Raw genomic sequence first — 26,611 nt, 5'->3', positions numbered from 1 at the left:
ATGAATGAATTAGCTTAATATTTAACATTTGATCAATACTTAAACATAACAAGATACAATTCTTAATAAAAGCAAATTACTGCGGATGCTGGAATCTGAAACCAAAAGAGAAAATGCTGGAAAATCTCAGCAGGTCTGGCAGCATCTGTAAGGAGAGAAAAGAGCTGACGTTTCATAGAACATAGAACAGTACAGCACAGAACAGGCCCTTCGGCCCCCGATGTTGTGCCGAGCTTTATCTGAAACCAAGGTCAAGCTATCCCACTCCCTATCATCCTGGTGTGCAGATGACCCTTTGTCAAAGGTAAACGGCATAGAAAGTGGGAGATATTTACACTGCAGGGTGAGGGAATGAAAGATGAGTCATAGCCACAAAAACAAGGGGAAAGGCTGCTAATGGCAGTCCACAGAGAGAATAAAAGGTGTAAATGGCCAAACGGCAGAGAAGCTGAAATCAGAGGGTAAGCTGTGACAGATGACGTGGGGGGAGGAGGAGATGGGTGGGGGAGAGCTAAAATTGAGAAAAAGAGGGAAAGGGGAAGCATAGGGGGAGAAAAGGTAAGGAAAGGGGGATAAAATAGGGGGAAAAAGTGTGGGGGGAAAGAAAAATAAAGAAAGACAATAAAGAAATACAAGATAGAGAACAGTTAAAAATTAAATGAAATGAAAACAAAGGGGTTGAGGTGGGGTAGAGCTAATCATCTGAAGTTGTTGAATTTGATATTGAGACCGGAAGGCTGCAATGTGCCTGGCCAGAAGATGAGATGCGATTCCTCCAGTTTGAGTTGAACTTCACTGGAACATTGCAACAGGCCAAGGAGACTGGTGGGCATGGGAGCAGAATCATGTGTTAAAATGACAAGCAACGGGAAGGTCAGGATCCTGATTGCGCACAGACAGAAGGTGCTCAGCAAAGTGATCACCCAGTCTACATTTGGTCTCTCCGATATAGAGGAGACCACATTGGGAGCAGTGAATACAATAGACCAAATTGAAAGAGGTGCAAGATACAATTCGTAACTGCTAATATATCACTATTAGTTCAAATTTAAGCAATATTCCTCTCATGGACTTAAACTCCTCTTCAAAATCAGTTAACAAACCACAGGTTTATGTGCTTGGTCCTACTAGTCCTACATTCTCCAGAATATCTTTGGAGAGAGACAGACGGAGAGAGACCTATTTCTCCTAGCAGATCCCAAACAGCAGCCTGCAGAGAGAGAGAGACAGAGACACCTGTTGCTTCTTTCAGAACCCAACAGTAACTTTTTTTTTACAAAACTGTCTTTCCTGCAAGCTCAGCCCTGTCCATTCTTTGTCTCTGTCAATCAGCCTAATCAAAACCCTACTCTGAAACCCCAAAGGAGAACCCAAGTAAGCACAAATGCATTAACTCAGATTAAACAAACACCTCATCAACTATGATTGATTATTATCCGGATTTTCAGCATGGAGCTGCATGTTATCTCAGACAAATCGTCACCGTGTAAAACAGTTGAACTTTAAACTTACCCTTTACAAGAAACACAATTAAAATATATTTCTTAAAGGCACAATATCATCATACCACCCCTTAAAATGAAATAAACCAACGCTATGAAAAGATGCCTTCATTTTTCAAAACTACTAGTTTTCACACTATTAGTAGTCTATAAGATATATATACATTTTATTACATTTAAGCATATGAACATAACAGTACTCTCGTCCGGTTCAGTCCTTCTCTTCCAACATTGAACATTCCTTCTTTCATCAAAGTCGTAGAAAAGCAATCACATTCTCTCTTCCTAATTTTCTCGACACGCTGCTGTTGTTCAGCTGCTTCCTCCTTTTCAGAGGCTTCCTCCTATTTTTGATCCTGCTTTGACTCCAAATCTAAGCTCAATGTTGTTGCCATGATTGTAAATTAATTCTGGTAATGTCCCCAGAGAGCTGGGCAGTATCTGGAGGGTAAAACTTTACATTGAATGCAAACTGGCACAACCACTTTGGATTTGTTTTTGAATTCCTTTGTCTGAGTCCAACTAGTTCTTTTGATTTTCAAAATCCTGAAATATCAAAACGAAGTAATCTTTTTCAGTAGATTGAGCTGCTGACAGGCGTTATCAAAGCAGACCTGTCCCTTTGCACATTTTCTCAACCCCACATAGTTCAGGGCCATCCAGAAGGGTCACTTTATCGCTGTCCCCTTTCTTGTTAACTGGCTTTATCCATTCCTGCAAGCTTTACAAGTGGATCATCTGTTTATGCAGGCAAGTGTTAATATTAAATGGTTAATACCTTCAGTAAAAGCAAACTAGTACCATGAGCAATTCTCCAATCTTTTTAACGGCAGAATGCAAAAATTGTGCTGTAAGATTAGATCAGGTGAAGACTACTAAATAACTTCATTTTGCATGACTGAGCATACAGTCATTGTTAAAGCAAATTCTACATTCTTTCACTCAATCATATTTCTTTCCTTGAAAATTGATAATCAGACACACTGTCTCTTTTGTGAGCTGATGTAAGTTTTTTGGCATTGCCTTTCTTTCCAGGCAACATTTAACTCTTAAAAAAATTGTCTTACTTCAGCTTGTCTTTCAGCGTCATGTCTAGACCTGTCCCTCGCAGTGTCCTGTTTAGAACCTGAGTGACTATTGAGAGCTTATCGTTCCCTTTCAGTAAATGGAAACCGCTGTGTCTTCAACTATTTTCTCATTCAGGGACTCACCAATAAACTGCTTACCTCCTTTCCCAGGCATGTATTCCCAAGAAAATGCCTTGCTAGACTAACTATTATCCTTATAATAAAAGACATGATTCGGCCATACAAGCTGAGCGAACACTTGTTTAGCGTCTCTAGTTGACAGAACAAAGATAGTTAGATAATCACCACGTCATATCCCCCATCTGTCTCAGTGATTGCACCCTATGGCTTCTTAGCTTTGTGAATATTTTCTTTTGTTTTGAATTATAACACTTGAATATAAAGCTATGCTCACAGTTCAAATAATTCAAATGTTTCTACATTTTTTTGTAGATTCCTGCAAATGATAGGGACATCTGCTATTATTTATTGTTTATGCATGCTTGAAAATACTTAACCCATTAGGAGTGGTGCACTTAAACTAGGAAGCAAAGCAGTTGTGTGTGTTTTTTATATGCTCATGGGATGTGAGCGTCACTAGATGGGCCAGCATTTATTGCCCACCCCTAACTGCCCTTGAACTGAATGGCTTGGGAATCTTTAAAGAGTCAACCATATTGCTGCGGATCTGGAGTCACATGTGGGCCAGACCAGATCAGAAGGGAAGATTTTCTTCCCTAAAGGACATTAGGGACCTGCGGCCAGATTAGTTTTTACAACAATCAGCAATAATTTCATGGTCATCATTGGACTTTTTTTAAAATTCCATGATTCTTATTGAATTCAGATTTCAATCCAGGTCCTGAGAGCAGTAACCTGGATTTCTGGATTACCAGTCCACTGATAACTCATTGCTTCCTGTTGAGTGCAGACTGGGGTGTGAGTGTGGTGCATTCAGATGGACATCATAGCATGGAGTCAGGAAATTAAGCAGCCAGAATGAATTAAGAATACATTTTGTTATATTTGGGATTGGATCCATGGATATAAGATCATAATAAATTGGGGCAGGAGCAGACCAGTGGCCCATTGAGCCATTCAATTGGATCATAGCTGATCAGATTGTGGCCTTAACTCCATTTTCCTGCCTGTTCACCATACCTCGACTCCCTTGTTGAGCAAAAATCTGTCTAACCTATTAATACATTAAATGTTCCAGCGTATAATGCTCTCTGTGCAAGAGAATTCCAAAGACTCCTCATCTCAGTCTTAATATTAAACAGTGCGCCCTAGTTCTAGATTCCCCCTCAAGAAGAAACACCCTCTAAACATCTAACCTGTCAAGCCTTCTCCAAATCTTAGTAGTTTCAATAAGATAATCTCTCATTGAGTGTAGGCCCAACCTGCCCAGCCTTTCCATAGAAGACAACCTCTTGTTCCCAGCAATCAACCTTCTCTGCACTGTTTCCAACACAAGTATATTCTTCCTTAATAGGTAAGACCAAAACTGTATATAGTACACTTGGAGTGGTGTCACCAGTAGCCTGTGTAGTTATAGCAAGACTTCCCTACTTTTCTACTCTATTCCCCTTATAATAAAGACTTACATTCTGTTTCCCTTATTAATTATTTGCTATACCTGCATGCTAAGGTCTCTCTGTACTGTAGCACTTTGCAGTTTCTTTCCATTTCTATAATAATCTTTTTATTTTCTTACTGCCAAAGTGGACAAGCTCACATTTCCCATGTTATACTCCATCTGCCATTTTTACGCATTCACTCAATCTATCTATATTCTCTGTAGACTCTTTGTATCCTCCTAACTTGCTTTCCTACCTGTTCTTGTATCATCAGCAAATTTGGCTGCTCTTCATCCAAGTTATTAATATAGATGATAAATAGTTGAATCCCTTGCATGGATCCCTGCGGCAATCTGCTGGTTACAGTTTGCCAAACTGAAAAAGATCCATTTATCCCAATTCTCTGTTTCCTGTTAGCGAGCCAATCCTTTATCCATGTAAATATATCGTCCATCCACTCTTAGAAAATTGCAATGCAATCAGGCAGAGTCACATGATTTACGCGAAAGGGAAATTGCATTTGACAAATTTATTGGAGTCCTTTGAGGATGTAACAAGCAGGGTGAATAAAGGGAACTAGCAGACATGGTGTATTTTGATTTCCAAAAGGCATTCGATAAGATGTCACAAAAAAGGGTACTGGATAAATGTCTTGCTGCTACCTCCTTAGTAATGGATTCTAACATTTTCCCAATGCCAGATATTACACAAACTGGCATATAGTTCCTCCTTTTGATCTTCTTGAATAGTAGTGTTACTTTTGCAGTTCTTCAATCCACTGGGACATTTCCAGAATGTATAGAATTTTGGAAGAAATGCATCCAATATCTCTGCAGCCTCTTCCCTTTAAGGCCTTCAGGTCATGAGGACTTGCCGGCCTTTAGTTCCATGAGGTTTTCTAATGTTTTTTCTCTAGTGATTGTGATAGTTTTAAGCTCCTCTCTCTCTTTTAACCTTAACCTTTGTACTATTCTTGAGATGCCTTTTGTGTCATCTACTGAGAAGAAAGATGGAATATACTTGGCGAAAATGTCTGTGATTTCCTTGTTTCCCATTTTCAATTCCTAGTCTCACCCCTCTGCCCCCCCGCCCCCCCCCCAAAGGGGCCAATGCCCACTGTCACAACTTTTTATATCCTTCTAAAAGCTTTTATTGCCTGTTTTTATATTTTTTGTTAGTTTTCTCTAATATTCCAATTTTACCCTTGTTATCACTGCTGCCTCACAGCACCAGGGACCCAGATTCAATTCCATGTGGAGTTTGCAAGTTCTCACCTTGTCTGTGTGGGTTTCCTCTGGGTGCTCCGGTTTCCTCCCACAGTCCAGCGATGTGCGGGTTAGGATGGTTGGTCATGCCCCTTAGTGTCAGGAAGAGTAGCAGGGTAAATACATGAGGTTACAGAGATGGGGCCTGGGCGGGATTGTTGTTGGTGCAGGCTCGATGGGCTGAATGGCCTCTTTCTGCACTGTATGGATTCTATTTTTTTTAGGTCATTCTTTGCTGATTTCTAAAATTTGTTGAATCTTCTCACTTAACACAAACAATGCAACATTCTATTTCTTTTTATTTTACACCATCTTTGCCCTTGTTGGTTAATTTCATGTATTTTTTTCATCGAGTCTTTCTTAATGAATATATTTTTGTTGAGTATTGAATATTCTTATTCAACGTCTGCCAGTGCTTCTGTACCTTCTTTGCTTTTAACCTATTTTCCCATTTTACTTTAGTCAACTCTCACTTTGCAACCTTGTATATAGCCTTTATTTAAATTTAAGATGCTAAGATGCAAATTTCTCACCCTCAAAATGAATTTGAAGTTCTATCATGTTGTGATTGCCATTGCCTAGAGGCTCCTACACTATTAGGTTATTTATTAATCCTACCTCATTATACATTACCGGGTCTATAACAGCCTTTTCCCTGTGCGGTTCTGGAACATATTGTTCTAAGGAACTATCCTGAATATATTCTATCAACTTGTCTTTCAGGCTACCTTTACTGCTTTGTTTAGTCCAAATGATATGAAGATTAAATTCTCCCATCCTTATTGCTGTACCTTTCATACAATTGTCATTATTTCTTGATTTGTACACCTACAGCATAGCTACTGGCAAGACCTATTAACCCCTCCCACTGGTGACTTCTTTCTTTTGCTATTTCATATACCCACCCAAACTGATTCTACATTTTGATCCCAAGAACATTTCTGAGTAGTGTACTGATCTCATCCTATCTTAACAGAGCTACCCCACCTCTTCTTCCAGTCCTTCTGAAATGTCAAATACCCTTGAATATTCAGCTCCCAGCTGTGATCACTTTGCAACTGTGGATCACAAGACTAGTCTGGGGATCTGAATTTAAGATGAGGAATATTCCAGTTATACAAATTAGCACTAAATAAAGTTCCCAATTTTCACATTTTAGTAAACATTGGAATAAAACTCTGAAGCTAAATGCATAGAGCCATTATGATGAATAGAATGAGATTAAACTTGGATTAAAAAATAAATAAAAATACAAATTAAATGCAAGAAAGATGTGAACTGTCCAACAGCGTTGATGGAAAAAGATGAATAAAATGTCAAAGTTAAGAAAAACCTCACCAATTTTGAACTGAAGAAATCTACCACAAGTTACTTCTGCAGACAGAAGTGGGAAAGATGTGTTTTAAAAATTATAAATAAGCAGCTACATGGTAACTAGAGACCAAGTGTTGACATCACTACACAAGATTTATTTTGCTTTTAGTTTTATTAAAGGCTGCAATTTAAATTCCATAATTTTATTAAAGGCATTTTTAAATCACATTGAATTGTTATCAATCTGTGGCCATTAAACAGGTACACTTGATGCCTCCAAAAATCTATTTTTTCTGGGATGGAAACTAGTATTGTGGAGTGGGAGGTTTCCACGCACATTCTTCCTAATTTATCGAGAGCCATTATCACATGAGACATGTCACATCTTGTACGCGTAAAGTAGGAACAGATTTTATGACAGAATTAGCAGCACCTTTTTTTATAAGTAGTTGTAATTTCCATAATTTATGATAAAGTTAGCCTAGCCCTGAAACAATTGCAAGATTTACAGCCACCATTTTCCAACATAATGTTGGTTTTTGTTACTGAACCAGTGTTTGTTTGCTGTTGTTTATGTTGCAGATTCTTGCATAGTTTTATGTGTAACTTCATTTGAAATTATACTAATTGAGAAGTCAGGTCCAGTGCAGTATAGGACTCACTCAGCATGTTAGTCCTGATGCGCATTTTTTGTTGTTCTGAACTTATTACTCTGTCAGTGGAATAGCTGTAGGATGAACTGTAACATGAAGAAGTCTGCCCCACCACAGTACAAAAATGTCTTTTATCAGAGTCACAAATTACATCCTACTTAATTGTAACAGTGATAAACTATTCCTCCTTGTCTTTTTAAACATGTCTGCCATCTTTGAAATGTTGATCACAACATCTGTCTCCAAAACCTTGCCACTTTTGTCCAGTTGGATTGGACTATTCTCATCCCATTCTGTATTACTATCCAGTCGTAATTAGAGAATCTTCTGCAATTACTTCCCTTCCCACAACCATACCGTTATCCCCCAAGCATCTGTCCTTGATCCGCTCCCATTTCTTACCTACTTGTCGGCCCTCAGCAACATCATCCAAAACTCAGTGTTATTTCCACATTTATGTTGGCAACACTAAGCTTGGCCGCTCCACTGCCTCTGAATAGTGCAAACTTGAGGTTATCCAACACTTTCGCCTGTGTAGTTACTTGCACCAAATCCTGTTCACCCATCACCCCTGTGCTTGCTGACCTATATTGGCTTCCAGTTAAGAAATGCCCTGTTTTTAAAATTCTCACCCTTGTTTTCAAATCCTTTCACGGCCTCTATCCTCCCTCCCTATCTTTGTAACTTCCTTCAACCCAACAATCCTCTGATTTATCTGCGTTTCTCCAGTTCTGACCTCTTACACATTGGGGGCTGTGCCTTTAGCTGCTGAGGCCCTAATCGCTAAATTATTGCCTGGTGTACAATGATATATTTCCGTTCCTATGTAAGTTTGGAAGGTGATGAACGAAAAGCACAGTTGTAAAAATATTTATCTATGAAATGTATGGATTTTTTGATTTGCCTTCTCTACAAATCATTTACTAATGCTAAAAGGATTGGATGGAGCAAAGTAATAGCCAACATTTAAAGTTTCGTTTTACATGGATAAAAGTGCGCTGCATGGTTTAAGATCACTGCTATTAGATATGAACCAGCTGTGACTGCTGTGGAACGTTTATGGAACTGCAATAAGATATCAGGATTTTTCTTAATAAGAAAATGACAACCTAAGCCTGTCAGGGCAGCTGTAAATTTAAAATAAAGTACATTTAAAACTGGTAATTTTTCCAGTTCAAAATGTTTGCATTCACCAAAATAAAACCCGTCAATTTGAATTATGAAACATAGATAATGCTGGAATGAAAAATTGGTAATAAATTATTATTTTTAAAATTAATAGTTAAAAAATATATGCAAAAGGACATATGGAATAAGAGTAAACCATTGGTCCTTTGAGCCTGCTCCATCTTTCAACAAAATTGCGGCCAATCATCTTCCTCAACTCCACCTTCCCACATTACCCGCATATCCCTAGTTCCTTAGTACCCAAAAATCTATCACCTTTGGTCTTGAAAATACTAAACTACTGAGCATTCACAGCTCTCTGAGGTAGAACATTCCAAAGATTCACAACACTGAGCGAAGGAATTTCTCCTATTTTAGTCCTAAATGGCTGAGCACTAATTGTGACCCCATGTTCTGGATTCTCCCAACCAGGGGAAGTATTTTCTCAGCATCTACCCTGTTAAGACCCTTAAGAATTTTGTGTGCTTCAATTTGGTCACCTGTCATTCTTCTAAACTTAAGGGTTAAGACTTAGTCTACTCAGTTTATTCTCTTAGGATAACTCCCCTCATCCAAGAAACTAGCCCTCATGAATCTACTGTTGCAATTCTTCTAGGACATTTGTATCCTTCCTTGGGTAAGGACCCCAAAACTGTACACAGTACTCTGGACGTCACCTGAACAACACCCTGGATAGTTGTAGTAAGGCTTCTTTACTCTGATACTCCAATTGCTTTGTAACAAAAGCCAGCAAATCATTTGCCTTTCGAATTGCTTGCTGTGCCTGCATGTTAAATTTCACAATTAAAATGTACACGGATACCCAGATCACTCTGAATGCAAACTTTTCTTGAATGGTAAGAGACTAGGAAATATTTTGTTTTATTTTTTCTACCCTAAGGTGGGTAACTTCACACCTGCCTTCTGTCAATCTTCTAAAGTTTACTTGTTAGTCACAAGTAAGGCTTACATTAACATTGCAATGAAGTTGCTGTGAAATTCCCCTAGTCGCCACACTCTGGTGCCTGTCGGGTCAATGCACCTAACCAGCACGTCTTTCAGACTGTGGGAGGAAACCGGAGCACCCGGAGGAAACCCATGCAGACAGAGGGAGAATGTGCAAATTCCACACAGACAGTAACCCAACCTGGGAATCGAACCCGGGTCCCTGGCGCTGAGAGACAGCAGTGCTAACTACTGTGTCAGTGTACTACCCCAATCTGTCCAGATCCTTCTGCAGCCTTTTTGCATCTTCCTCATCACTTACTTTCCCACCTAACTTGAAATCCATAGAATCCCTGCAGTACAGAAGGAGGCCGTTCGGCCCATCGAGTCTGTACCGACCAAAATCCCACCCTGTAACCCCACATATTTACCCTGCTAATCCCCCTGACACTAGGGTCAATTTAGCACGGCCAATCACCATAACCCGCACATCTTTGGACTGTGGGAGGAAACCGGAGCACCCGGAGGAAACCCACGCATTCACGGGGAGAAAGTGCAAACTCCACACAGTCAGTAACCCGAAGCCGGAATTGAACCTGGGCCCCTGGCACTGTGAGGCAGCAGTGCTAACCGCTGTGCCACCGTACCGCCATACATTGTCTACAAACTCGGGTATATCAGTCCCTTCATCTAATTCATTAATATAGATTCTAAATTGCTGAGTTCCAATGCCAATTCTTGCACTAACTTGTTAGGTATGGCCTTCCAACCTGGGAGAGATTCTCAGTTCCTACTCTGTCTTTTCTGACCATTATCCAATTCTCAATCCTTGCTAATATATTACCCTCAATCCTACACGCCGGATTGTCGGAGACGTTGCAACCCAAGATGTGTGTCAGCACCCTCCAGAAGTCCTGATGTGCTGGTCTCCATGGAAATTGCCCAAGGAATTTGAACCTCCAATCAGCAGTTCCCCTGCACCTAATGATCCTCCACAGTGCCCTCGTCACTGAGATAGAGTTGGGGACTTCGATAGTTACTCACCTGGCTAATTATCCAGAAAGTGTTAGTCAACCTTAGACAGACAAAACCTACTCTGACACCTGGGTAACTACACAACCACCCCCACCCCAATCACTCACAATGACTACGCTAAATCCCCTGACCTGACTAAGCCCTCTTGACCACCCGACGATCCCATGACCCTCTGGCTAACTCCTGACCAGAACTGACTACCTCCCAATTCTCAGCTACAGCCCCAGTAACTTCACCTACACCTAACTAGCCCCTGACCTGACTACGTCTCCTGACCTACATAGCTACCTACCTACCTGCCACTCTGCCTGCCTGCCACCCTATCCACCTAACCTCAATCACCCAACCAAATTTACCACTTACCTCGCCCTGCTATCCCATTCACCATTCATTCATTCACCCATTGACTAACATTCATCCATTCACTCACATTTACATTGGACATCTAAACTTGCCATACAGCAGCCAGTGCTGTAAAAAACAGGCATGTCTTGTATCTTCCCCAGCACTGTCGCGATGGATACTGCACTCCGCATTTCTGGAAATGCCTGGCTCGGAAAATAGAGTGACACAGCAACAATGATTGCCGTGCCATGAAGGTTTGGGCCAATATTAAAGTTTTCTAATGTTGTGAGTTATAAGGTCAATAACTCTACTTCACAAAATTGTATGCATAAAATTGATCTCCATTCTAAATCAGAATTCTGACAAAAACAATGTGTGAAACAATTATAGTATATTATCTAACTAACCGCTGTCCAGCAGTGTAGTAGCATCATTCAGTGAACTCTAATTTTTTAAAAATTTACATACCAGAATCTTATATTAAACAAAATTGGCTCAAGTAAATTAGATTTCTTTTAAAATTAAAAATGCTGGAAATGCACAGAAGATATTCAACACATCAAAGAGAAACGTTGGGACAAACCCCTTGATCAATATTTTCTGTTTTAATTTTACACTTCTAATATTTGTATTTTTTTATCTTTATGGGCGGCATGGTGGCAGAGTGGTTAGCACTGCTGTCTCACAGCGCCAGGGACCCGGGTTCGATTCCCAGCTTGGGTGACTGTGCGGAGTCTGCACGTTCTCCCCATGTCTGAGTGGGTTTCTTCCGGGCGCTCCGGTTTCCTCCCACAGTCTGAAAGATGTGTTGGTTGGGTGCATTGGCCATGCTAAATTCTCCCTCTGTGTACCCGAACAGGCGCTGGAGTGTGGCGGCTAGAGGATTTTCACAGTAACTCCATTGCAGTGTTAATGTAAGCCTGCCTGTGACTAATAAATAAACTTCTAAACTTTAAAGCAATCCATCAACTTTTAAAGTAACTCTAAAAATGTATTTTTTTTTCTCCCTGATACACAACTCCAGTGTAATTTTTATTACTAACCATGAAGAATCATGTTTGAACCTGTGGTGAGCCACCAGGAATTTGGGTGAACCACTGCAGTCTTACTTGCTGACCATTTTTCTGGCCATTTTTAGAGTTCAGAAACTTGATTGTAAAGATTTATACTGTCAATTCATGCTGTCAAATATAGAAATAAGACCACTGCGTGAATTCACTTTTAACTGTTTAAATGCATGGAATTTCATGCACTTAAAAGCTCAAGTAATTTGGACAATGCATAGAATAATGTTACAATTTGCTGATCCTATCAGGAGGCATGGCAAACTGAGAAAATACGTAGGAGACTATAGAATGCAATAGTTAGAGAGTGTCTGATCAGGGAAAAATACATTTGAACTGTGAATATTTTGGGGAACTTTAGGATAGAAATATATCCTGACTGGCTAAATTCTAAATGGAAAGAAGGAACACTGAGTATAAATGCTGAAGAGAAACAGATTTGTTGAAGCAGAATTAAAGGCAGAGAAAACGTAGAAGGGTCAAATGGTATTTTGGGTTATACATACAAAGTCCAGTGATAAACCTGTACAAAACATTGCTTTGGTCACAGTAGAACTAAACCGTTGCGTCCAGCTTTGGGAATCGATTATAGAAAATAGTTGGAGCCATTGAAAAATCTGAAAATTTGCAGTGTGCAGTAAAATCTCTCTCATCGGACATGCTCCAAGAATGGGAGGTGCTGGTTAATCAAATATGCCGGTTGATAAGGTGAGTTCTGTGTTTTCGTCCATTCGGAAAACTCCAGAGTGATCACGCAGTTATGCAAGTGTTGAGGTCTCGCAAGAGGTACATGAGGGCATGAACCTAATGAGCAGTGCTGAGGGAACATGGTGCTGCAGAACAGTAGGAAGCTGAGACCAGAGTGGCGATAAGTCACCGATAGCAACTACTGGTGAGTTTGACAATTATTAGTGGTTCTGTGAAAATACAATTGATGGGAAACAAATGTTGGTGCTGATTTCTGAGGGATCAGTGACATCTGCAATCAACAAACAGACCCAACTCCAGAATTCTGGTTAATCAAGTGTTCCGGTAGGTAGTGTGTCAGATAACAGAGATTTTACTGTACAATCATGGACGTGATATTAATGACAATAATATGTAACCTTTCAGGATGTTAGGACCAGTTTCCATAGAGAATTTGGGGGGAAAATGTTATTGAGCTATTTCAAAAGCATATGGCATTGCTGTAAGTAAAAACAAGTGCAAGTGATCAAGGTTATGAGTTGAATATTCCCTGAGTGTTTGACCTTCAGAAGCGAATAGACAAAATTGAAACAGAGGAGGGCTTCTTGATAAAAGATGAAATAAAGATAATAATGAAAGGATCTTGCCTTTGAAAACCAAGGTCTAGAATCGGGTTGGGTCAAGCTAAGAAACAGCAAGGGACATAGAACAATGGTAAAATTAATTTATTGACCGTCTGACAGTTGTTGTAGTGTCAGGCAGGGTATAATCAATCAAGCAATTGGAGGTTATTGTAACAAAAGTAATATAATAATCGTGAGTGCTTTAATCTTCAAACAGACTAGGCAAACTAAATTTTCAGCAATAACGTGGGAAACCAATTCATGGAATGGATTCAAGATAGTTTTCTAGATCAACATGCCATGGGACCAACTAGGGAATGGGCTATTTAAATCTAGTTTTCTGCAATGAGACAAGTTTAATTAATAATCTTGTAGTAAAGGAGCCTTTCGGGAAAAGTGATCATAACGTGGCGAAATTTTATATTGAGATTGCAAGCAGCTTAGTTAAGTTTGAAACTAGGGTTTTAAATCTGAACAAAACAAATGTAGGTATGAGGGGTGATTTGCCTTAGATTAGGAAACTAAAATAATAAAAATAGCACTAGATTGGTCATGGCAAACTTTAAATAAATAATTCATGATTCACAGTAATCATATACTCCCTCAAGGAATTAAAAACCCCTTTGGAAAAGTGGGCCACTGTGGTTAACAAGAGAAGTTAAAGATAGCATTAGATTAAAGAAGGAAGGTTATAATGTTTCCAAAAAGAGTTGTAAGCCCAAAGATTGGGAGATTTTAAAATTCAGCAAAGGTTGAAAAAGAAAGAAAAGGTAGGGATATGAGAGCAAACTCTGAGTTAAGAAGTATCAGTGGATATAGTGAATTTGGAATTTCAAAAAGCTTTTGATAAGTGCTGCACAAGAGGCATTGGACAAAATGAGGACTCATGAATTTGTTTTTATTCATTCATGGGATGTGGGCATTGCTGGCTAGGCCAGCACTTATTACCCATCCCTAATTGCCCTTGAAAAGGTGAATGTGAGCTGCGCTCTTGAACCTCTGCATATGGTGTAGGTACACCACATTGCTATCAGGGAGGATGTTTCAGGATTTTGACCCAGTGACAGTGAAGGAATGGTGATATATTTCCAAATCAGGGTGGTCAATGGCTTGAAGGGGAACTTCCAGATGGTGGTGTTCCCATGTGTCTGCTGCCCTTGACTTTCTAGATGGTTGTGGTCGTGGGTTTGGAAGGTGCTGTCTAAGGAGTCTTGGTGAATTCCTGCAGTGCATCTTCTAGATAGTACACTCTGCTGCCACTGTCTGCCATTGGTGGAGGGAGTGAATGTTTGTAAATGTGGAACTAATCAATCAGTTGAGGGCAATTTATTAGCATGGAATTAAACTCTAGAATTCCCTCCTAAACTTCTGCTCGTCTTCACCTCTCTCCTCCTTAAGATGCTCCTTAAAATTATCTCTTTGATCAAGCTTTGGATCATGGGGCCTTATACAGTGTCCAATTTTCCTTCACCACCATTTTGTAGAGCTTTAGGACATTTTATTATGTTAACTATATCAATACAAGTTGTTAATTTGGTTAACTGGACGGAAAACAAAGTAGGAATAAGTGGACCATTTTTAATTGACAGGCTGTTATGTTGGTGGGATACCACAAAGATCACTGCTTGAGCTTCAGCCTTTTACAATCTATATTAATAACTTGGATACATTATAATTCCCCTTATCTAAGTTCATTAACTTTACAAAGCTAAGTGTAAAGTAAGCTAGGAGGAAAACACAAGAGGTTGCAAATATTTACAGATGGTGAGTGGCCAAGAGCATGGCCAATGAAAAATAACATGGAAAGATTTGAAGGTATCTACTTTGAAGGAAAAATAAAAAAGCAGTATGTGTTTTAAATGGTGGAAGTCTGGGATATGTATTTATTCAGAGAGATCCAGGAGTCATTGTATCCGAATTACAGAAAGTTAGCATGCAGGTACAGCAAGCGATTAGGAAAACAAATGGCATGTTAGCATTTATTATAAACGGATTGGAGTAAACCAGTAAATGAGGTTGACCTCAACAAGTAAATGAAGTGCAATTGTATCAGGCCTGGTAAGACCAGAACTGCAGTTTTGTGTATAGATTTATCTCCTTACTGAAAGGACGTATCTACCTTAGAAGGAGCACAACAAAAGTTCACTACACTGATTCCTGGGATGAGGGGGTTGTCCTATCAGGAGACTGAGTAAACTCAGTCTATATTCCATAGAAATTAAAAGAATGAGTGATGAGCTAATTGAAACATAGAAGTTCAAGGTAGATTCTGGGAGGATATTTCATGTGTCCGGGGAGGCTAGAACTCGAGGTCATAATTTCAGAATGGGAAATTAGAAATTTCTGAATTCAAAGGGTTGTCAATATCTGATTTTTCTACTGCAGAAAATTATAGATGTGCAGTTGTTGAGCATATTTAAGTCAGATTAGGGAATCAAGGGATATGGGGACAGTGAGGAATATGTGGTTGAGGTAGGAGATCAACCATGATCTGTGAATGGCCTATTCTGCTTCTATTCCTTACGTTTATTCTTGGACCCAAGCCCATTAATCCATTTTCACTTTTAATTTAGTTTCTCTTTACCTCTCCTAAACTTCTTCCATTGTCATGTCTCCTTTCACTTCTCTTTCGGGTACTCTGTATTCCCAAATCCCTTCCTCACCTCTTCTGTTTTCCTTCCTGTTTTTTGTTGCCTTTCTTGACTCTGTTGGATAAGCCAACATCTTTCTTGTAACCCTTCGATGAGATCATTGGCACACTCAAGCTGACTAATTGTGTGCAGAAACCTTACTTGCCCCATCCCACTTTCTCATCAACTTCTTGCCTATTGTAGCCTCTGGTGGGTTAACCTTGTCTAGCTTCATTCTCCCCATCTCACCCTTCTCATTGCTGACGTTGTTGGCTCTGCCAGTTGTTCAGCTCTCTCCCTCCTCTCTGTATCTCCCTACTCAAAGAACAAAGAACAATACAGCACAGGAACAGGCCCTTCGGCCCTCCAAGCCTGCACCAATCATGTGTTCCTAACTAGACCATCCGTTTGTATCCCTCTATTCCCAGTCTGTTCATGTGGCTATCTAGATAAGTCTTAAATGATCCTAGCGTGTCTGCCTCAACCACCTTGCTTGGTAGTGCATTCCAGGCCCCCACCACCCTCTGTGTAAAATATGTCCCCCGCATATCTGTATTGAACCTTGCCCCCCTTACCTTGAACTTGTGACCCCTTGTGTTTGTCATTTCTGACCTGGGAAAAAGCTTCCAACTGTTGACCCTATCTATGCCCTTCATAATTTTATAAACTTCTATTAGGTCGCCCCTCAACCTCCGTCTTTCCAGGGAGAACAACCCTAGTTTACTCAATCTCTCCTCATAGCTAACACCCTCCATACCAGGCAACATCCTGGTAAACCTTTTCTGCACTCTCTCCATTGCCTCCACGTCCTTCTGGTAGTGTGGCGACCAGAACTGGACGCAGTATTCCAAATGTGGCCTAACCAACGTTCTATATAACTGCAACATCATATGCCAACTTTTATACTCTATGCCCCGTACAATAAAGGCAAGCATGCCATATGCCTTCTTCACCACCTTTTCCACCTGTGCTGCCACCTTTAAGGATCGGTGTACTTGCACACCCAGATCCCTCTGTGTGACTGTACTCCTGATGGTTCTGCCTGCATTAGATCTACCAAAATGCATCACTTCCTCTCTGCATCTCCCTCCAGAATATCTATTCATTTGTGAACAAGGCCCTTACCATCCATGAACTTATTGTGGATGATTTTGGCCTTAATTGAAACTTGGCTGAGGCGTGATGACAACTTCCCTCTTAATGAAGTCTCCCTGTCTGGTAAATCTTTCACCTCTCTCCCTGTCAAGGATGGTGGTGTAGTGCTTATCCTCAGAACACAACTTGCCCTGACCTCCTATTCATCTGGCACTTTCTCCTCTCTAACTACCTTCCCTTGTTCCATCCTTTTCGCCTCTTTCAGAATCATTTTTCTGTAAAAAAAAAATACATTTTCCCTCACAGGTACAATAAAAATTTTATCAATGCTATTTCTTTACTGCTTTCCTCCCTCAGCCTCTGCACTGAACGACTTCTCGTCTTCTGCAATTTCAACCTCCATTTCAATTCCTCATGATCTCTCTCCTCTGAGTTCACTGCAAAAGTATATAAAGTAACCCACCACAAAATGGACACCCTACTGTTAAATTAAGCTGTTTGATTAAAAACAGCTGTTTGAAACCAGAGGTTAAGAGTTCTATATTTGGAATAATTGTTTGTAAGTGGTATGAAATTATTGGAATTGACTGTCCTCACTTTTTTTTCAATTCTCTCTAGATTGTTGGACCTGCAGATGGCTCAAATTACATCATAGATTACTATGGAGCAAGGCTTACAAGATTAGTAATAGACAATGATACATATAGAAAAACACAAATGGAATTGTGAGCCCTGAAAGTTAACATTCTGGTAAGTTTCCACTACTAATCTTTTCACATGTTATGTTGCACGGTTACCTCCAGTTGGAGCTCTTTTTCTTTATTTCTCATTTGGGGACTATATTAGACTTGGGTCATTTTGGTTTATGATTAAGACCTGAGCCATTGTAAGAGAAAAAATGTTCAATGCCAAGTATTGAAAGTCAATGTCCTTGGAGAATTTGGGGACATTTGTGTAAAGTCTATTTCTTAGAAAAGCTGTGATCTAAACATCTTCAACAATGTAAATATTGGCAAAAATCGGATTCAAATTCTGCTGTTTTGCATAAGAGAGTTAAAAATATAGTAGAATTTTGTGAATGCCTTGAATACATTTAAAGGCTTTTTCAACAGTGTAAGTTCCAGTACTATCTTCTGTTATCAAAGGAAGATTATAACTTAACCATAGAGACAGAGGGCTGAATTTCAGCAGCCTTTTTGGGACACTGGAAGATAGGAATGCTGGCAAACTGATGGGGAAAGGCAGGTGGCATGACCAACATCGACCTGCTGCTGTGCCATTTTGCAAGCAGTGGAAAGTATGACAGGTGAGCTTCTTATCCAATTGAGCCATTTAATTGACCAATTGAGGGCCATTTTCTGCCACTGCAGGCATTTTGCTTGTGCCAGAAAGGCTGCTATAATGTGAGGAGCCCACCAGGTAACTCTTGGTAGCCTCACAAGCTGCCACTTGGGTACTCTGTAATTCTGAATCTAAAATTAATAATTTAAGCAGTGACCAAGTACCACTGTATAGTTATGACAAGCAAATTAGCACATGAAGTAGTGGGATGTGGACATATGCCTCTTTTCCACATGTTAAGTTCTTGATCTCATGTGAGCTAACGCTAACTGGGAACTGGGTTCTTGAGGTTTGAAAGGTTGCCACTCCTTAATTTGGTCACCTGGTTACAGAGCAGCAATGCCAGAAGCTACGAACAAATCCGCTCGTTCTTGTTAAAAGATAGGAATTATAAATGATAATGAAACTGGCTATTATTAGCTCAATTCTATGTTTCCTATTATAGACCAAAAGTTCTGAACACATTCTGGGGAAGGTGGGACCTGTACAGGACAGGGTGCACCTGAACCAGAGGGGCACCAATATCCTGGGAGGGAAATTTGCCACAGCTCTTCAGGGGGGCTTAAACTAATTTGTTAGGGGAGTGGGAAAAGGAGTTGTAGTCCGGAAGTCAGTGTTGAGGGTAGTGAGGTATTGGGGAAGGTATCAAGGTCAAGGGTGGGTACCAGTAGACGGGAAGGTGGGTTGAAGTATGTCTACTTCAATGCAAGGAACATCCGGAACAAGGTAGATGAACTTGGGGCGTGGATTGGTACTTGGGACTACGATGTTGTGGCCATTACGGAGACATGGGTAGAACAAGGACAGGAATGGTTGTTGGACATTCCGGGATATAGATGTTTCAGTAAGTGTAGGGAAGCTGGTAAAAGAGGTGGAGGAGTAGCATTGTTAATCAAGGATAGTTTAACGGCTGCGGAAAGGCACTTCGAGGGGGATCTGCACACTGAGGTAATATGGGCTGAAGTTAGAAATAGGAAAGGAGCGGCCACGTTGTTAGGAGTTTACTATAGGCCCCCAAATAGTAATAGAGATGTGGAGGAAGAAATTGCTAAGCAGATTATGGATAGGTGTGGGGGCCGCAGGTAGTTGTCATGGGGGACTTTAACTTTCCAAATATTGATTGGAACCTTTGTAGGTCGAATAGTTCGGATGGGGCAATTTTTGTGCAGTGTGTGCAGGAGGGTTTCCTGACACAATATGTGGATAGGCCGACAAGAGGTTTGGCCACATTGGATTTGGTACTGGGAAATGAACCGGGCCAAGTGTTAGATTTGGTTGTGGGAGAGCATTTTGGAGATAGTGACCACAATTCGGTGTCTTTTGTTATTGCAAAGGAGAGGGATAGGGCTGTACGGCAGGGCAAGGTTTATAATTGGGGGAGAGGTAATTATGATGCAATTAGGCAAGAATTAGGGGGCATAAGATGGGAACAGAAACTGTCAGGGAAAGGCACTAATGAAAAGTGGAACTTTTACAAGGAACAAATACTGTGTATGGAAGAAATGGCCGAGTGAGGGAACCATGGTTCACAAAAGAGGTGGAATGTCTTGTAAAAAGGAAGAGGGAATCTTATGTAGGGATGAGGAAACAAGGTTCAGATGGCTCGGTTGAGGGTTACAAGTTAGCAAGGAATGAGCTGAAAAAGGGGCTTAGCAGAGCTGGGGGGGGGGGCATGAGAAGTCCTTGGCGGGTCGGATCAAGGAAAACCCCAAGGCTTTTTACTCTTATGTGAGGAATAAAAGAATGACCAGGGTGAGGTTAGGGCCGGTCAAGGACAGTAGTGGGAACTTGTGTATGGAGTCAGTAGAGGTAAGAGAGGTGATGAATGAATACTTCTCTTCAGTGTTCACCAAGGAGAGGGGCCATGTTTTTGAGGAAGAGAAGATGTTACAGGCTAATAGGCTGGAGGAAGTAGATGTTCGGAGGGAGGATGTACTAGCAGTTTTGAATAAACTGAAGGTCGATAAGTCCCCTGGGCCTGATGAAATATATGCTAGGATTCTTTGGGAGGCAAGGGATGAGATTGCAGAGCCTTTGGCTTTGATCTTCGGGTCCTCACTGTCCACGGGGATGGTGCCAGAGGACTGGAGAGTGGCGAATGTTGTTCCTCTGTTTAAGAAAGGGAATAGAAATGACCCTGGTAATTATAGGCCGGTTAGTCTTTCTTCGGTCGTTGGTACGTTGATGGAAAAGGTCCTTAGGGATGGGATATACGACCATTTAGAAAGATGCGGATTAATCCGGGATAGTCAGCATGGATTCGTGAAGGGCAAGTCGTGCCTCACAAATTTGATAGAATTTTTTGAGGAGGTAACTAAGTGTGTTGATGAAGGTAGGGGAGTTGATGTCATATAAGATTTTAGTAAGGCGTTTGATAAGGTCCCCCATGGTCGGCTTATGATGAAAGTAAGAAGGTGTGGGATAGAGGGAAAGTTGGCCGATTGGATAGGTAACTGACTATCTGATCGAAATGTGGAGATGCTGGCGTTGGACTGGGGTAAACACAGTAAGAGTTTTAACAACACCAGGTTAAAGTCCAACAGGTTTATTTGGTAGCAAATGCCATTAGCTTTCGGAGTGCTGCTCCTTCGTCAGATGGAGTGGAAATCTGCTCTCAAACAGGGCACAGAGACACAAAATCAAGTTACAGAATACTGATTAGAATGCGAATCTCTACAGCCAACCAAGTCTTAAAGATACAGACAATGTGAGTGGAGGGAGCATTAAGCACAGGTTAAAGAGATGTGTATTATCTCCAGACAGGACAGCCAGTGAGATTCTGCAAGTCCAGGAGGCAAGCTGTGGGGTTACTGATAGTGTGACATAAATCCAACATCCCGGTTTAGGCCGTCCTCATGTGTGCGGAACTTGGCTATCAGTTTCTGCTCAGCGACTCTGCGCTGTCGTGTGTCGTGGAGGCCACCTTGGAGAACGCTTACCCGAAGATCAGAGGCTGAAGTGCTCCCCCACAGGAAGAGAACAGTCTTGCCTGGTGATTGTCGACCATGCAGACGCTACGACAATGGATGAATGAACACCGCTCGACAATCACCAGGCAAGACTGTTCTCTTCCTGTGGGAGAGCACTTCAGCAGTCACGGGCATTCAGCCTCTGATCTTCAGGTAAGCGTTCTCCAAGGCGGCCTACACGACAGCGCAGAGTCGCTGAGCAGAAACTGATAGCCAAGTTCCGCACACACGAGGACGGCCTAAACCGGGATGTTGGATTTATGTCACATTATCAGTAACCCCCACAGCTTGCCTCCTGGACTTGCAGGCTGTCCTGTCTGGAGACAATACACATCTCTTTAACCTGTGCTTAATGCTCCCTCCACTCACATTGTCTGTATCTTTAAGACCTGGTTGGTTGCAGGGATTCGCATTCTAATCAGCATTCTGTAACTTGATTTTGTGTCTCTGTGCCCTGTTTGAGAGCAGATTTCCACTCCATCTGACGAAGGAGCAGCACTCCGAAAGCTAATAGTATTTGCTACCAAATAAACTTGTTGGACTTTAACCTGGTGTTGTTAAAACTCTTACTGTATCTGATCGAAGACAGAGGGTGGTGGTGGATGGAAAATTTTCGGACTGGAGGCAGGTTGCCAGCGGAGTGCCACAGGGATCAGTGCTTGGTCCTCTGCTCTTTGTGATTTTTATTAATGACTTAGAGGAGGGGGCTGAAGGGTGGATCAGTAAATTTGCTGATGACACCAAGATTGGTGGAGTAGTGGATGAGGTGGAGGGCTGTTGTAGACTGCAAAGAGACATAGATAGGATGCAAAGCTGGGCTGAAAAATGGCAGATGGAGTGAGGTGATTCATTTTGGTAGGACTAATTTAAATGTGGATTACAGGGTCAAAGGTAGGGTTCTGAAGACTGTGGAGCAACAGAGAGATCTTGGGGTCCATATCCACAGATCTCTGATGGTTGCCACTCAAGTGGGTAGAGCTGTGAAGAAGGCCTATAGTGTGTTAGCTTTTGTTAACAGGGGGTTGGAGTTTAAGAGCCGTGGGGTTATGCTGCAACTGTACAGGACCTTGGTGAGACCACATTTGGAATATTGTGTGCAGTTCTGGTCACCTCACTATAAGAAGGATGTGGAAGCGCTGGAAAGAGTGCAAAGGAGATTTACCAGGATGCTGCCTGGTTTGGAGGGTAGGTCTTATGAGGAAAGGTTGAGGGAGCTAGGGCTGTTCTCTCTGGAGCGGAGGAGGTTGAGGGGAGACTTAATAGAGGTTTATAAAACGATGAGGGGGATAGATAGAGTGAACGTTCAAAGACTATTTCCTCGGGTGGATGGAGCTATTACAAGGGGGCATAACTATAGGGTTCATAGTGGGAGATATAGGAAGGATATCAGAGGTAGGTTCTTTACGCAGAGAGTGGTTGGGGTGTGGAATGGACTGCCTGCAGTGATAGTGGAGTCAGACACTTTAGGAACATTTAAGCGGTTATTGGATAGGCACATGGAGCACACCAGGATGGTAGGGAGTGGGATAGCTTGATCTTGGTTTCAGATAAAGCTTGGCACAACATCATGGGCCGAAGGGCCTGTTCTGTGCTGTACTGTTCTATGTTGTGATGTATTTTTTATAATGCCAGTGTATAGAAATGAACCACGTCCCAGATTACAAAGTCTTTCTAACCAGATTTCTCTCAGCTAGCAGATCTTAGGAGAAGCAGCAGAGGGCACTCACAAACTGTTGACCAGACTTATTCTCAGAACAAAGGTTCCTTTTTCAATGTTAGCATATGATACCGGTGGCTAGTTTTGCATCAGTGAATCTCTTAACCAAGTACTCTGTGGGGAATTTTTAACAAAATCATTCTTTGTGATGGGCGACATTTGAAATTAAACCTTAATCAGAACTGAAATCTTTAGCTAAAGATAGAGACAGTGTAACTGTTATAAGATCCTGGTTTCATTTGATTTGCTCTTGCTACGATCCTGGACCAGACCCCCATGCTTATGGTAAGATCCAGTTAGGGACCAATAACAGCAAACAATTATGATCTCCACCATAGGCTTGGACATTCAGACAGATCCTTTCCAAGCCATGCCCAAAGCCATTGGAAAGGTAAGCAAAGCAACATAGATAGGAAAGGCCGTCCACCCAGATGGCACAATGCAAATAGCAAATAGCAGCAGTGTGTACTATCTACAAGCAATTCACTAAAGATCCTTAGACAGCACCTTCCAAACCCACGACCACTTCCATCTAGGAGGACAAGGGCAGCAGATAAATGGGAACACCACCCACCTGCAAGTTCCCCTCCAAGCCACTCGCCATTCTGACTTGGAAATATATCACTGTTCTTTCGCAGTCGCTGGGTCAAAATCCTGGAATTCCCTCCCTTATGGCGTTGTGGGTCAACCCACAGAACATGGACTGCAGCGATTCAACAAGGCAGCTCACCACCACCTTCTCAAGGGCAACTCGGGATGGGCAATAAATGCTGACCAGCCAGCCACGCCCATGTCCCACGAATGAATAAAAAAAATGAGGGTGCACACTCGAAAGGAGAATACCGGGAAACCCCCATTATGTTCCCATTATAATAAATTATGCCGCTCCAGACCGGAGTGCTGGAGGTTTCGAGGGAAGCCTGTGAGTCTAAAAAGGCTCCATTAGAGTAGGCCCCTGAAGAATGCCCCAGTGGGTCGTGCAACAGAGCAGGTAGGGATCCTCATTGCAGATATATGGTACTGTGTGTCTGAGCCGAACAAACTCCTCAGAGACCTTCCAGAGTTTTGTCTTTTCAGGAACAGTGTCTCTGTACCCATCCATTATGTGAGCAAATCCATGCTACTAGTCCGAAACACAAGGATCACAATAGAAAATTACAGCTCAGAAACAGGCCTTTTGGCCCTTCTTGTCTGCGCCGAACCATTTTATGCCTAGTCCCACTGACCTGCACTTGGACCATATCCCTCCACACCCCTCTCATCCATGAACCCGTCCAAGTTTTTCTCAAATGTTAAAAGTGACCCCGCATTTACCACTTTATCCGGCAGCTCATTCCACACTCCCACCACTCTCTGCGTGAAGAAGTCCCCCCTAATATTCCCTTTAAACTTTTCTCCTTTCACCCTTAACCCATGCCCTCTGGTTTTTTTCTCCCCTAGCCTCAGCGGAAAAAGCCTGCTTGCATTCACTCTATCTATACCCATCAAAATCTTATACACCTCTATCAAATCTCCCCTCAATCTTCTACGCTCCAGGGAATAAAGTCCCAACGTATTCAATCTCTCTCTGTAACTCAGCTTCTCAAGTCCCGGCAACATCCTTGTGAACCTTCTCTGCACTCTTTCAATCTTATTTACATCCTTCCTGTAACTAGGTGACCAAAACTGTACACAATACTCCAAATTCGGCCTCACCAATGCCTTATATAACCTTACCATAACACTCCAACTTTTATACTCGATACTCCGATTTATAAAGGCCATATACTAAAGAGAAACATAAACTCCCCTCCTCACCCAAACAATCCTCCCTGAAGGCCAAGGCACTTTTGAGTAGAGTGGATGGAGGATCTGTATTTGCTCCCCTCTGTAGGCTCCACCCAGAATGTGACCTGGTTTCAAGCCGTCACATTAGGAATTGTCCATGAACTTAAAAGTAGCAGGAATTTATTTCCTTCTCAGAAATAATTTGGCTGGCAGCTAGCAAAAGATAAAAAGACCAACTTCAGCCAGCAGAACTCTGTAGGGAGGGCAGAGACTGAGGATGTTCTGATGTCCTAAAGGGTGAAATAGAACCTTAGCAATTAAGCATGAGCTGCTTGAATTTGACACGGCCAAAGTCAGGATAGTAGAGTTAAGAGAGGTCCAGGAAGAGTCAATAGAATTTAAAACAGACCCACTTTTTCCTAGAATTAAACAGGGATCTAAGAAGTCTAAGAGCAGGAAAAGAGAGAGTGAAGGAGATGCCCCACGTGGTTGATAGAGCTTAGGAAAGGCAAATTATTAAAACAGGAAAGAAAAATATAATGGAATTGCCTGAATTATGGTTGGTAGAAACCGTGTTTCGAAATTGAAATGTGAACTGGGGAAATTCCTAAATAGAACCAAAAAGAGTGAGAGTGATGCCTCACTTAGTCGAAAATCAACAGGGCAGTACTGTTATGATGCGGATGTGATTTTTCCCTCTGTGCGATTTTGGAACCGCCCAAAGGAATATCCCACCTCGTAATCTTATATGAATGTGCGTGAAGTAGTAGGATGCTACTGGTTTTGGTAAATTAAAGCAGGATTTGACACTTCCTTCATTGAACAATTAACAGGTCTTTAGTTTAAAACTGGTGACAACCTTATTAAAACAATTAACAAACTGAATAAACTCCCCAATAGAATGTTGTTCGAATATTACAAGACTCATTTGGGAATAATGAAATTATTAAATCCTTACAGAATATAGTCACTCTCAAATAAAATAATACCAGATGCCTGTTGGAAGTATGAACTTTCTTCTGATGCTTCCGTTTGGAACACTTTTTGAGCTGGTATCTTTTTCTCTTTAGATGGTGATTTTCTTAAGATATACATATTAAACTGCAGGATTCTATATGGGAGCCTCGCCCCTCCCTCCTTCCGACTAAAGAGAAGGCAAGCTTACTCTGCCAGTTATTTCCCCTTGTCCAGGCTTAAATATCTGGAATTACCTCTCAGTGTTCCTGAAATCTGAGTGGCTTGAGGCTGTCAACAAACCTCACATTTGAATTCCATTGGCCCTGTGTCTGTGTGTGCTTGCTTTAAATTCATTGGTTCAATTCAAAAGCCTGTTTTGCTATGTTGGAACCCTGACTGCTACTTTGGATACAAATGTCACAAACCTGCTGCTGCAGTTTAAAATCCACAAAAAAACACATGCTTTTTTAAAGAGACAATGCTATATGATTTATTTTTTTTCTTAGAATTTCTTTTCACTATTTACATTTTCAAACACCACAGTTTTAACCTTACATATGCAACTTCATAACAGTACAGCAGGCGTTGACCATTCATCTAACTGCAGTGGTGTTCTCGAAGACATGGAACAGCTTGAAGGAAAACCTATTCCCAAAGCAAAAGAGAAAGCACGCAACAGTAACAACAAATTTCACAGAGATCTAGGTGGAGGCCATTTTGAACCCCATCTATCCAGCTGACCCGTGGAGGAATTTCAACAAGAGTGGACCCCATATTCACCCACCTTAATACAGAAAATGAGACAATCAGAGAGGGCTGCCTGCTGCATTTAAAACAACCTATAAAAGCACACGAGGCTGCAGCATTGTAGTCCTACATGAGTATGGA

General features: G+C 41.4%; 1 protein-coding gene across 1 annotated transcript in view; it reads left to right on the top strand.

The window, feature by feature from the left end:
• Nucleotides 1–26,611, top strand: part of tm2d1 (TM2 domain containing 1) — an 87,140-nt gene that overhangs the window by 46,373 nt on the left and 14,156 nt on the right. Inside the window, exon 6 of the mRNA XM_078218534.1 lies at nt 17,591–17,722. Coding sequence (XP_078074660.1) covers nt 17,591–17,701 — 111 coding nt within the window. The 3' untranslated portion in view covers nt 17,702–17,722. The remainder of the gene's footprint in view (nt 1–17,590; nt 17,723–26,611) is intronic.

This window comes from Mustelus asterias, chromosome 8 (genome assembly GCF_964213995.1).
Source record: "Mustelus asterias chromosome 8, sMusAst1.hap1.1, whole genome shotgun sequence".
Lineage (NCBI taxonomy): Eukaryota > Metazoa > Chordata > Chondrichthyes > Carcharhiniformes > Triakidae > Mustelus > Mustelus asterias.
The sequence above is the reverse complement of the archived record's forward strand: the minus strand, read 5'-3'. Positions and strand labels throughout refer to the sequence as shown.